Below are 14,723 nucleotides of genomic sequence, written 5' to 3' on the forward strand. Positions count from 1 at the left end.
CAAATTTTTAAAGAAAAAAATATTTTATTACTTAGTAAATACCACATAATTTTAGTAAGTTAATATCAGATTCATATAACACAAATAAATACTAACATAAAAACAAAGTATTCTCTACTACAAGTCTTTTCTGATGTTCCATTACTGCAAGGAAGTGACCTTGGCTTTTCAAAGGCTATCTCTTTCAGTGATTTTTTCTGAAACCCTCATTAACAGAGATTTAGGGGGCAGCTAGGTGGTGCAGTGGATTCAGTAAGACCTGAGTTCAAATTCAGCCTCAGACACTTGACACTTACTAGCTGTGTGACTTTGGGCAAGTCACCTAATCCCCACTGCCCCACCAAAAAACAAAACAAAAAAAAAGAGATTTGGCCACTAGGTAATTTTTTTGTTTGTTTTTATTTTTGCTTTTGCTATATACTCATTATGGAATTATAGAAAACATGGATTAGAGGCTAGAAAGTTGGCCTGGAAATCAGGAAAACCTGGGTCCAAATCCTGCCTCTGATTTATTCTAGGTGTGTGCCTCCATAAGAAAGACACTTTGCCTCAGTGATTTAAAACTGTAATTGCAAGGTGCTGATTCCCATGAGTGATGAGATTTCCATACCAGAAGTTCCCCATACTGATGAAAATCAGAGACACCAACCTCTGACACTTCCCAAATAAATACTGTAGCACAGAGGGAATATAATCAGTACAAAGATGAAATTATGGATCCTTGAAATACTGACATATAATATATCATAGCTCAAAATTATCAGGAATAGGCAGGATCTAGAGAGGTAAAAATCCAGATATTCTGGAGAGAAATTACTATTCCACTACACAGGAGAAGCACCACAGAGATCAAAGTTAGTCAAGTATAAACTAGTATAGAAAATAATTCTTGGGAGCCAAGATGGCAAAGGAAACGCAGTGAGCTCTCAAACTCATGACACGATCTCTCCAAAAAACATCCAAATAATGCCATAGGACAATTTCTGGAGCAGCAAAACCCACAGAAGAATGTGCTGAAATCATCTTCCAACCAAGGAAGGCTTGGAAGGTCAGAAGGAGGGAGCTGCTGTGCTGAGACAGGAGTGGAGCCCAACCCCACAGTCACCCTGACACAGATTCAGTCCCAGGAAGGCCTCACCAGAGAAAGAGACCCCCCAGAGCCTCTGAATCAGCTGCAGCACCAGTGTCATCTGGGACTAAATTCACGGTCTGATGAGAGGGCTGAGCCCTTGGGAGGGGGCAGATTACAGGGGTCTATGCTGGTGCTGAAGCAGAACTTGGGTTTTTCACCCCTGCTGGGAACCAGGAGGTAGGCTTGAGTAGCAGTCTTGGGGGGGGGGCGGCATGGCAGCGGCACAGGCTCGTTGGAGCTGACAACCACAACACACAAAGCTGGTTGATTAGCAAGTTGGTCTGAGGTCATCTGCAGACCAGGGAACAGGACAGGTGAGTGAAGAACCTGATCCTCCTTAAATCATACCACCTGGGACCTCCTGAAGCTTGGGATAGTGCAGCCTGGAAACAGTGGCCCACTTTAAGAAGCTAAAAGTCAAGTAAAAGAAAGGCAAGATGAACAGACGGAAAGGTGAGGACCATAGAAAGTTTCTTTAGTGACAAGGAAGATCAAGGGGCACCCTCAGAGGAAGATGTCAATGGCAGGCCATAGAGGCACTCAAAAAGGACCCTGAAGATTAAGTTAGAGAGGTAGAGGAAAAAATGGAAAGAGAAATGAGGCTGATGCAGGAAAGACATGAGAAAAAAGTCAACAGCTTGAAAAGCCAAATTGGCCAGATGGAAAAGGAGGTACAAAAGCTCTCTGACAAAAATAATTGCCGAAGAATTAGGAGTGTACAAATGGAAGCTAGTGACTTTATGAGAAAATAATCCTCTGCCCATTTATGCTGTTCCTCTGGCTTTGGGAATGTCTATGTAAATATGACTCAACATTCAAGATACAGGTCAAGCCACAGTCTCCTGAATGAAGCCTTTTCCAACAATTCTAGATGTTCTGTCCTATATTAATCTCACCCTCCTATGATCCTCTATTATACCTTATGGGGAAACTATATTATTATGTGTTCATTTTATCATTTCATTCCTACTAGTCTTAAGAAACAAATAAGTGGCTTCCTAGAAAGTAATTTGCCCACTGGCTCTTAAGTAAGGTTGTAAAATAACTAATTTTTATATAAAGGAACACCTAAAATAACACTGCCAAACATAGATTGAGTATTTTTAGGAACCTGGGAGGCATCAGAATATAATGGTAATCATACCTGATTTGAAGTCAAATGACCTGCTATTCATTTTGCATGTGACCATAAGTAAGTCACAATCTCTCTGGACCTCAGTTCCTCATGTCTAAAATGAAAGGTTGAACTAGAGACCTCTTAAGATTCCTTCCAACTCTAGAAATTATGAGTCTATATTCAAGTTCTTGCCCCAAAATTCTCTTAACATACAAAAGAGTTTAGGAATCAAAGTAAAACTAAGGTACAAGCTTGTTTCACAAAGAAATTTACCTTTGGGAGGAAGGAGGGGAGCTTAAAGGACAAAGACAATCTATGCTTATGCCTCAACTGGATGAAAAAATTGCCTGATTTGAAGTGGGGAAAAAACAACCATTAGTAAAATTAGTTAAAAAGGTTTAGCTTCAAGACAAATTCAGATGATCTAAAGCAATAGGAGACAAAACTAGGTAATCAGACAAAAGGGCACTCAAAAAGTTTGAATTGCAGAAATTTTATATTTTAAATTATTTATATATTTCTCACTGAATTTCAGAGGCTGTGTTTAAAGAAAGTCTAGCCAGAAAACTTTCTGTTTGTAAGCTAACTTCTTTTTTAAAATGCTCTAAAGGATAGTTATAATGTTATTAATTTGTTGTTCAATCGTGTCCAGCTTTTCATGACCCCATTTAGGCATTTCTTGGCAAAGATACTAGAGTAGTTTGCCATTTCTTTCTCCAGCTCATTTTACAGATGAGGAAAATGAGGCCAACGAGGTTAAGTGACTTGCCCAGGATCACACAGCTAGTAAGTATTTGAGGTCAAATTTGAACTCAGGTCTTTCTGACTCCAGGTCCAACACTCTATGCACTGTGCCACCTAGCTGCCCTAATGCTATCAATAAAAAGTATGATTTGTTTTAAAAAGTGATGTTGCAGGGGCGGCTAGGTGGTGCAGTGGATAAAGCACTGGCCCTGGATTCAGGAGTACCTGAGTTCAAATCCAGCCTCAGACACTTGACACTTACTAGCTGTGTGACCCTGGGCAAGTCACTTAATCCCCATTGCCCCGAAAAAAAAATTTTTTAAAAAAGTGATGTTGCATATCTAAACTATATCAGATTGTTTTCTGTCTTGGAGAGAAGGGAGGGCAGGGAAGGTGGGAGAAAAATTTGGAACTAAAAATCCTATGAAAACAAATGTTGAAAACTATCCTTACGTGTAACTGGAAAATAATAAAATCCTTAAAAAAAAAAAAAAAGTGATGTTGCAATGTGATTTATGCTGTATTTGGAGTCAGAAGACCTGGTTAGAATTCCAACTTTGCTACTTACTATCAGTATGACCTTAGGTAAGTCACTTAACCTTACTGGGATTCAATTTCCTCATCTCTAAATGTGGGGTCTAGAAGACTGGGTGATGTCTGAGATCCCTTCTAGCTCTAATTCTATTATTCTTTGAAATCCTAAAATCTTGTCTCTTTCCAGTGAAAAGACTTGTTGGGTTAAATATAATCAAAGACACATACGCACCATCTAGTGGTAAAATTAGCACAATGCAGGTCCAAAGAGAATCCACAAAAATTCAATATAAGTTTACAAAAAATTGAAAGGTTCAGACAAAATGGGTTTCATACAAGCCAAGCTGCCCTCCCTACATGCAGGCCTTTTGTTATGTCATTCTTTCCAGACAAAATACCTTCTGGCAAGTTTTAAACCTGAGGTCTGTGAACTTCGGTTTTTTGTTAAATGTTTTTATAACTATATATCAATATAATTGGTTTCATTTGTAATCATATGTATTTTATTTTACATACCTAAAAATATTATTTTGAGAAGAGTCTATAGGCTTCACCATAATGCCAAAGCTGGCAGGTTATCTGTGTGGCTCAGTGGATAGAGCACTGGGAATAGAGTTAGGAAGACCTCAGTTCAAATCTGGCTTTGGACAGAATTTTCTAGCTGTGTGACCTTGGGCAAGTCACTTAACCTCAGTTTTCCCAATCATAAAATAGAGATAATAATAGCATCCAACTCCCAATGTTATGGAGATTGAATGAGATGATATTTGTGAAATGCTTAACACAAAGCCTGGCAAATAGTATGTTCTATTTAAATACTAGTTGTTATTACTACTATTACTATTATTATTCATTATCACCCATGCACTATCAAAATCCTACTAATACTCTGAATAAAGCCAGGTTCAAATGCTACTTCCTAAAAAAAGTCTTCTCTTATTACTCTCAGTTGAAAGTGATCCCTTTCTCCTAGGTTTCTCTCATTAACCTTTATTCATGCCTCTCTTATATACTTACTATATTCTAGCTACTTGTTTATATATCTTATTTCTTCTACTAATTCACAAGTACCTAAGGATAAATAGATGTTTTACCTTTGTATCTTCCCCAGTTAATCATAATAGGTACTTAATAAACATTTGATGAATGATTAAATCAATCTATTAATTTAAACTCCTTGTATTCAGATCTCTTCATCGGTAAAATGAAGATAATACCTGCCCTACTAACCTACCTCATAAGAGTGATATGAAGATCATATGAAATAAAGGATGTGACTGCACTTTGAAAACTGTTCTCAAATATATGAACAGATCTCCAAAGGAAGAAATGCAAACTATCAACCACAAGAAAAATGCCCCAAACAGTTAATAGAAGTGCAAATTAAAACAAATCTGAGATTCGGTCTTATGCCCATCAAATTGGCAAAGAAGATAAAAGATGAAAATAGTCAATGCTGGAGAAGTTGTGGGAAAATAGACACATTAGTGAATTGCTGGTAGAGGTATAAATGGCCCAATCATTCTGGAAAGCAATTTGAGAATTATGCAAAGAAAGTCATTAAAGTGTTTAGTCTTTGACTTAGAGGTCCCACCACTTGGCATATTCCCCAAAAAGAAAGTCTCTATATGCAGCAAAATATTTATAACAACACTTTGTGGTAGCAAAGAAGTAAAAACAAAGTGGATGCCCACCAACTGGGTAATGGCTAAACAAACTGTGGTACAAGAATATTAATGGAATATTACTGTACTGTAAGAAATAATATGATGACTTTAGAGAAACATGGAAGACTTACATGAACTGATGCAAAATGAAGTAAGCAAGGAAATAATATGCACAAAAGTTACAATGATATAAATGGAAAGAACTACAAAACAATCAAAAGTGAGTTTTACAAAATTAAAAGAACAAGCATGGCACCAACAGAGAGATATGAGAAGAAACCTCCCTCTATAACTTTGCAGAAATGACAGGTCCATGGGTGTGGAACACTGCATGTATTTTCAGAATTTTCCAATGTAACTCATCAATTTTGCTTATTATTTTTTCTTCTCTTCCTTTTTTCTTTTAAAGAAATTGTTCGTTATATGGGAAAGCTCTCTGGGAGGGGAGAAAGGGAGGAATATAAGGGGAAATTAGGCCATATAAAAATAAAAGGTAACACTAAACTTATTTTTACAAATATATCAATTCCTTTAGTTTATTTAACTGCACTTCATTGTTATAAAAAAATTATTGGGGCTGGGGGAATGTATTGGGAAGAGACAGTGATATTTTTTAAACAGCATCAAAAACTTTTTAAAAATGTAGGGTAAAAACATAAGGAGCAATGATTACAAGATGTTGACCTTTACAATCAACCTAACCACAGCTACCAATCACCAATTGCTTAATCAGACTTGTTTGCTATAAGAAGACCCTATCGAGAATGCTAGAATCCTAGAGAAACAGCACCAAAGGTAACTGATTTAAACAAGTCTCTCCATCAAAGTTAAGAGTCCCTTAAAAAAATTCTAGTCATACAATGAGAGAAAGTACTGGTGGAGAGTCAGCCTTACCACCCAACAGCTACATCACCCTGGAAAATCACTAAACCTCTCAGTGCCCCCAGGAAGGTGCTGATTTGCACTGGTAAAGGAAGGCCTTCACCAGGAGCTCCCTACACCAATAAAGTCACAGATTACATAAAGTCTCAAAATATATATAATAAAAGCAAAAATATATATATAAAGTCAAAAATCATAATCTTCCAGTAAAACAACCAAAATAAACACTCATTCATTGTTCATTATTAATACTTACCTCCGGTGAAGTGACTCTGAAAATTTAAGGCTTGCATAAATAAATTCTTTAACTTGAATATAAATATGAGGCACTGATTGAGACATTGGGAATTTCTTTGGGAAAGAATGCTGTGGAAGCAAAAAGAAACAAAAATTAATGTTATTCTTGAAATTTTAGAAATGTTTAGGCATTTTTACTGCTCAACCCCCCTCAAAAATCAAGGCTGACAAAATAATAATTTTAAGTAATTACAAATAGCATCACTGGGGAAGCTAGGTGGCGCAGTGGATAGAGCACCGGCCCTGGAGTCAGGAGGACCTGAGTTCAAATCCGGCCTCAGACACTTAACACTTACTAGCTGTGTGACCCTGGGCAAGTCACTTAACCCCAATTGCCTCACCAAAAAAAAAAAAAAAAAAAAAAGAGGGGGAAACAAATAGCATCACCAAAATGGACTACCATTAAAATTATACAGTATTAAAAGTGTGTTATGTGTATGTACACATTTGCATATTTATGTATACATTTATATATGTAAACACATATAATACAATTTGTCCTTTAGCTGATCATCCCTTGCTAAGCCCCATGGATTACTTTCACCATCTGCTCCCTCTGCTCCTATTCACGATCTGCTAAACAGAGCTAGAGAACATCATGAATGATACTAACTTCACTACGACTTTAAGTTACATTTCAATTGGGCTCTCACTGCTGAAAGGCAATCCTTTTATATCTTTTACAATCAATTCACTATTCCCTTTTACCCCTCCTCTAGTCTCCTATGGATCCCCTTACCCCTACTCCCTGCTCCTATCAGGTGAGAACTTTACCTCATACTTAACTGAAAAAAACTGAAGGCCACATGCCAAGAGATCCTTCTTCTTCCTTCTTCAATTCAAATCTAGCCATCTTCTCCCACTATTTTTGTCTTCACCTCTGTCTCACACAGAGACACTGCACTCCTTACCAAGGGAAACCTGTTTACATGAACCCTTGATTCTGTTCCATATCTTCTTTTTTCATCCTCATTCCTATTAATCTTCAATCTCCATCTATTGGCTTTCTCAGATACCTATAAACACACCTATGTTTTCCCCATACTTAAAAAATACCTCACTTGACCCATCCAAACCCCTTTATTATCATCCTAAATTTCATCTTCATGGTGAAATTCCTGGAAAAAAGTCATTTACAATCAGGGACTCCACTTTTCCTCTCATCCTACACTTTCTCCTGACTTCATCATTCAAATGAAATTGCCTTCTCAAGTTACCAATGATCTTTTAATTGCCAAATCTAATGGCCTCTTCTCGATCCTCACCATTCTTGATCACTCTGTAACCTCTAAACTGTCAATCACCCTCTTCTCCTAGATACTCTCTTTTCTCTAGGTTTTAATGAAACTGCTTTCTCCTGGCTTGTCTTGTATCTGTCTTATTGCTCCTTCTCAATCTCTTTTGCTGGATCTTCACCCAAATCACATCTCCTAAGTATGAGTATTCCCAAAGCTACGTCCTGGGCCCTCTTCTCTTCACTCTCTATAACATATTACTTAGTGACCTCATCAACTCCCATGGATTCAGTGATCATCTCTATGCTGATGACTCTCAGCTATACTTATCTAGCCCTAACCTCTCTCCTGACATCCACTCATACTTCAATAATTGCCTATAGGACATCTCAAACTGGATGTCCCATAAATATCTCAAATTCAACGTCTCCAAAACTGAACTCATCTTTTCCCAAAAACCATCTCTCTTTTTTTTTTTTTTGGCAGGGCAATTGGGGTTAAGTGACTTGCCCAGGGTCACACAGCTAGTAAGTGTCAAGTGTCTGAGGTCAGATTTGAACTCAGGTCCTCCTGACTCCAGGGCCAGTGCTCTATCCACTGCGCCACCTAGCTGCCCCTCAAAAACCATCTCTTCTTCAAAACTTCCCTACTACTGTCAAAGGAATCACTAGCCTTCCTTTCAGTCATCCAGGTTCACAACCTCAGTGTTTATCCTCCATTCCTCACTGAAACTCACTCCATATACCCAATCTGTTGTCAAGTCTTATCATGCCTATTTTCATGTCCTTTTTAGTATATGACCCCTTTGCTCCACTCACATACCACCCTTCTGGTGCAGGCCCTTATCACCTCATGCTTGGACTATTATAATATCCTTCTGGTTGGTCTCCCTGCCTCAATTCTCTGTCCACTCCCGTCATCTTTTACTCTGTTGCCAATGATCTTGCTAAAGGACAGGATTTTCTCTGTCCTACTCAATAAATTCTAGGAGACCTGTGGATCAAATATAAAATCCTCTGGATTTTCAAATCCTTCACAACCAGACCCCTTTTTACCTTTACAATCTTTTTAAAAAATGTACAATCATCTAAAACTTTATTCTCCTCCACATACTCTATTATATATACTTTAGGGGCAGCTAGGTGGCGCAGTGGATAGAGCACTGGCCCTGGAGTCAGGAGGACCTGAGTTCAAATGTGGCCTTAGACACTTAACACTTACTAGCTGTGTGACCCTAGGCAAGTCACTTAACCCCAATTGCCTCACACCAAAAAAATATATATATATATGATATATGCTTTATATGTATATACATGCACATATATACACTTTTATATACATATGTGTATGTGTGTGTATGTACACACACACACACACACACACACACGTACATGATCCACACTGGTCTTTTTGCAGTTCTCCAATGTGACGTTCCAACTTCAAGCATTTTTACTGCTCTTTCTCTGTCCTCACTTCTGCCTCCTGGCTTCTCTGGTTTCCTTCAAAACTCAGTCCAAACACCACCTTCTGTAAGAGGTCTTTCTTGGTCTCCTCCTCTCTTCTCCCTGCTTCCATCAGTATCTTCTCTATGAGATTATTTCCCATTTATACTGTGTGTGTATATGTATGTATGTATGTACGTATATACATATTTCTATACATACACAAACACACACACCTACCTGGTTGTCTGTTTTCCCTTTAGAATACAAGCTCATTGCAACCAGGAACTATGTTCTTGCCTTTCTTTGTAATTCCAGAGCTTTCCACAGTGCTTGGAACATATTAAGTGCTTAATAAGTACTTATTAATGATTATATGGGTGTATCTGATGAGCTGTATAAGAATTTATGACTATTTCTTGAACTAAATAAAGGTTTCCAGAAAGTATGAAAAGTATGATTGTGCACCTATATGCTCTGAGAACTAGATACACTGCAATGGATACTAGTTGTCTGATACTTTTTACTCATAACCAAGGTATCAGAGTGGTAACAGAAGAAATGTGATACCCTCTCTTAGTAAAGAGTAAATTCTCATGCTGGTACTATCCTTCAGCAAATCTCTATTACACATGCCAAGATACAAAACTAATTCAAGGCTTTTGATCCCTGATCATGAGACCCCCCGTGTGCAAAGTCTTCAACTGGGTCCACGATATCCTGTAGGGAACCTCCCTATCAGGGTAAGTCTATTTCAAGTTCTACTCTATTTCATCCATTTAGGTTCTAAGCCAATTCAGAAAGATATAAAGATATTTCAGTTCTTATGAGAATTTCTAGAAAATTCCAAAAGTGGGAAATAGAGGGATTGGTGGGAAGTAGCTGGGACAAACAAATCCAATTCCTAGAATCTCTAAAGCCAATCCAACCCAACAATATGGGAGGTTCCAAAGAACCCTCAAAAGTTTCCTAGTACATAAAAATAAAGACAATGGTTGCCCTGCTATACAGCTGGTCCATTTTTGACATAAGTACTCTGGCTACAGCAGAATAATCCACCAATCCAGACCTATTTGAAAATTACAGCAACGGAATGTCATCATTATTTCAAAAGCCTGCACTCTTACAAATCACTGATTTTCAAATTCTCTTGTGATGACCTCCCAACAAAAAGATCCTATTAGTTTACCAACTATCCCCTACATGATATCAAAAATGAAATAGTGGGAATTTTATATTATTGAGAACACAAAAATCCCATCTTTCTTTAAAAAAAATCTCAGTAAAGAAGTTATATTTTGGGAAAGAGTTAAAGGAATAGTAGGTAGCATGGAAATGAGATAGAATGGCTTCTGCATATATTCAGGAATTAATAAATCCTATTTATAAGAGTTGAGTTCAAGAAAGTAAAGAAAGAAGTTTTATACAAGTTCAAGCTGTCACCATCAAACAAGTGTAGGGAAACAGCACTATGGATATGTTTTTAACTTCCTCATGACTTATTAAGAAACACAGAGAGAAGTAAATTAATGCTTACTATGATAATTGTGACAGGGGAGGGGTTATACATATATGTACATGTACATAAACATATAAATATAAAATTTCCCCTGATTACACATATAACAATTTTTAAAATATTTGGGTTTTTTTAAAGCTTTGAGTTCCTTGGGGCAGCTAGATGGTGCAGTGGTTAAAGCACCGGCCCTGGATTCAGGAGTACCTGAGTTCAAATCTGGCCTCAGACACTTAACACTTACTAGCTGTGTGACCCTGGGCAAGTCACTTAACCCCCATTGCCCCGCAAAAAAAAAAAAAAAAAAAAGCTTTGAGTTCCAAATTCTATCCCTCTCTTTCTTCCCTCCCCACTCCCTGAGCCAGTAATAGGTTACAAATGTGCAATCATGTAAAATATCCCCATATTAGTAATTTTGTATAAAAAGACAAATAAAATTTTAAAAATGAAAGAAAATAGCATGCTTCAGTCTGCATTCAAACAAAATCAGTTCTTTCTCTGGAAGTGGATAGTATGCTTCACCATGAACCCTTTGCAATTGTCTTGGATCATTGCATTGCTGTGACTAGTTAAGTCATTCATAGTTCTTCATCATACTGTGTTCAACATACATGTTACTATGTACAATGTTCTCCTGGTTCTGTTCACTTTACTTTGCATCAGTTCATGTAAATCTTTCCAGGATTTTCTGAAAACATCCTTCTTGTCATTTCTTATAGCACAACAATATTCCATCATAATCATATACCCCAGCTTATTTAGCCATTCCCCAATTGATGGGCATCCCTTTAATTTCCAATGTAATTGTGACTTTTGAAATGTATAGCTTGATGTGGTAGTTATACGTGATAGGATTCCAATATAGCAGTCCTAATGACCATAAACATCTAAGCAATAAGAGAGATCTTGGACTTTTCCACTACCCTGACTCATTCTGATCCTGTGCCAAGTGTAAACAAATCTCAGTTCCTGATTGGGTGAGGCTCCTAAATTGACTATGGTATCTATGTGCTGACAGCCTCTCCTGGAGTCCCTAATTACCAACTCAGACCCCAACGCAATCTCTGGTCCCAATGAGGAAAATCTTCTACCTGGGTCTGGTATTAATAAGCAAGCTTGGTCACTACCCCCACTACATCTATGTCTGATGAAGAATGTTCGCTCTCACGTCTGGAACTGATTGCCTATCCCAACAAAGCCCACCTTCACTTTTCTCTGTTTACATTCTCCCACTGAGACCTTGAGACTGTGCAGTCTCCTTCACATGGGTGACACTGGCCCCATGTGGGTGAATCTTTCTATGTTGCTAGATAGTATATGTTTTTGTATTTATGTGTGTGCTCACACTTTCATTTTTATCCGCTCATTGTGCTGCATACCAGCTTCCCAAGTAAAATTTTCTGTGAATCCTCCAATGCAGATCCTTTCTCTAACCCAAGATATGAGGACAAATAAAACATTTAGATAAAAAAAATTGTAAAATTGTTCACTTTAACAGCTGATACAACTTCAAGGAACAAAGCACATAGCTACCTTGGGGTATCTTATGTCAGCTACTGAAAGATGTCTAATAAATATGATAATCACTTAAATTAAAACAGATAAATCACTGAGACCAATGTAATAAATAACTATGTAATGTAATAAATAACTAAAAAACAGCTTGTTTAAATAACCAAGTGCTAATAATAATAACTAATAGCTAAAGTGCTGAGGCACTATAATACATTCTTTTTGGCATATCTTTCTCAAGTGGACATTTATAGTCATCAGTCTAGAAAAAATATGTAGTAATGTGCATTAAGAGTAGAGATATTCATTCTTTTAGTTATTTATTAAAATATTTATCAATTGGGGCAGCTAGGTGGCGCAGTGAATAAAGCACTGGCCTTGGATTCAGGAGGACCTGAGTTCAAATCCAGCCTCAGACACTTGACATTAGCTGTGTGACCCTGGGCAAGTCACTTAACCCTCACTGTCCTACAAAAAAAAACCCAAAACAAACAAACAAACAAACAAAAATATTTATCAATTACCTCTTATATGCATGGCAATGTCAAGGATACAAAGAAATATAATGCATAGCCCTGCTTTCAAAGGGCCCATAATACATGAATTTGCCATCAAAATGGGTGATTCTATTCTGCATAAATTTTCAAATACAATTGTTCTGGATTCAGAAGCCTTTGTTTTATTTTCAGTTATGTTCAAATTTTTATGGTATAATCACATGATTTTATTTTAACAAAATTCTTGTAACAGAAATTAGCTCTCACCTTCTCAAGGTCTGGATCTTGAAAGGGAAACTTACTAATGATTATTTTGTATTCTTCTTCATTTGCTACTGGAATAGGACTACAATTATCTTCTTCAAAAATTTCCCTGTTAAAAATAGAATAAGCACTGAAAAACATACTTATCAATGTATGGAAAAATTAATACAGAACTGCAAACAAATCATTTTACTTCCATTTAAGAATTTTTGACTTTATCATACCAGAATTCTCTTCCACCAAATTCTTAAGTTTTATTTGTCACTCACTTTACTTAATACCTTCATTTTATATACTATTTGGAGCAAGTATTTAAAATTAATGCCAAATTAGGATAAAGAATGAAAAGATACTATTCAATTAAAATAGCTCAATAAGACTTTTCGAACAAGCTATTATTTGCCTCTGAAAATAGGAAATAGATAAAAGTAAATATATTGATTCTGATTACTGCTGTTTCTTAAAGGATCTTGACTGGTGTTAAAACAGTTACCACAATGAGACCAAAAGAATTCAGAAACTATCACATCAGTCAACATTTGCCATAAGGATACAAAAAGCAGAAAAGAGCAAGACTGCTTTAGAACACAAGCACATTAGTAAAACATCACAGAAGAGTAAGAGGATGTTAAATCATGAGCATGCTAAAAGACTCAAATTAAGGCCTTCTATCTGAGAGGGGAAGCCATTGGTATTTGGGGAAAAGGTCTCCTGCAGTAAGTGGAATTTGAGCTGTCTTGAAGGAAATCAGAGGAACTAAGAGGCAAAGATAATAGTGTGGTTTAGCCAGTTCAAAGGTACAGAAACAGGAGTTAGAGGGTCTTGCTTAAGGAACTGCAAGTAAGCCAGCATTGCCAGAATACAGAGTATGTAGAAGAGAGTAAAGCAAGAGAATACAAGAAAGGCAGGAAAGGCTCAGGTTATAAAATGCCAAGTAGAAGAGAATAGTTGTGGATGTAACTGGGAACAAATGGAGCAGGGCAGACACGGTAATGATATCCACTTCAGAAAAATTACCCTGGCAGCTGAATGGAGGATAGACTGGCATAAAAAGAGACTTGAGGTATTGAGACCAGTTAGAAAACTATTATCGTAGTCCAGGGGAGAAATGACGAGAGCTCAGGTTGTGGCTATTGCTTAAGGATATGGTTAGGAAGTCAGTTAGGTTTAGGGAAACTCAAGCCAAATTGCCCCAGGGTCATATGACTGGTAAGGACCAAAGCCAGGACTAAAACATAGAGGTTAGTTCTAATTCCAGTCTTCTTTCCATTATACCATAAGTGTCAACATTAGATACAATGCATTAATTAGAAGTAGAATTTAAAACTAATCGGAAGATGAACACATTTTAATAATGAAAATTATTAAGCATTTAAAATAAATCTCACTAGTCACATTAAGATACTTTGGTTTAGTTAGACTAACCGAAACACTCCAGCCCACTTCTTCAGCAGTGTTTCACTGTACTGATCCCTTATTTCGAATAACAGGTCAAAGAGTCGATTCACTGGAAAACCATAACCCTAAAAAACATTTTATAAAGTGATTAAGTTCAACTCACTCTAATTCTACAAATACCTGTTATGCCCCAACTATGTGCAAGACACTCTGCTAGGCACTGAGGATATAAGGACAAAACAAACAGGGTGTAGTAGTTGAAGGACTTGTGATTTTACTACTACAGTGAGGAACATCCTCACTGAATTCAGATCAACAACTCTCCAGCTATATAACAATTAATCTATGCCAGGCACTGTACTTTGAGTCTTAGAAAGCTACCCAAGGCACTGAAAGGTAATCTGCCCACAGTCACATGGTACTTATCAAAGGAAGGAGTCCAAACAAGAATGTTCTGACTCCAAGATCAATGCATTACTCCATGCT

General features: G+C 37.1%; 1 protein-coding gene across 7 annotated transcripts in view; it reads right to left on the reverse strand.

Annotated features, from left to right (window-relative positions):
• The window catches only part of EXOC6 (exocyst complex component 6), a 207,577-nt gene that overhangs the window by 115,428 nt on the left and 77,426 nt on the right, over nucleotides 1-14,723 (reverse strand). For all 7 annotated transcript variants that reach the window (XM_043986532.1, XM_043986531.1, XM_043986530.1 and 4 more), the window contains 3 exons: nucleotides 14,265-14,362; nucleotides 12,843-12,948; nucleotides 6,333-6,442 (listed from right to left, as the gene is read on the reverse strand). In XM_043986532.1, coding sequence (XP_043842467.1) covers nucleotides 6,333-6,442; nucleotides 12,843-12,948; nucleotides 14,265-14,362 — 314 coding nt within the window. The remainder of the gene's footprint in view (nucleotides 1-6,332; nucleotides 6,443-12,842; nucleotides 12,949-14,264; nucleotides 14,363-14,723) is intronic.

Source organism: Dromiciops gliroides, chromosome 2, assembly GCF_019393635.1.
Source record: "Dromiciops gliroides isolate mDroGli1 chromosome 2, mDroGli1.pri, whole genome shotgun sequence".
NCBI lineage: Eukaryota > Metazoa > Chordata > Mammalia > Microbiotheria > Microbiotheriidae > Dromiciops > Dromiciops gliroides.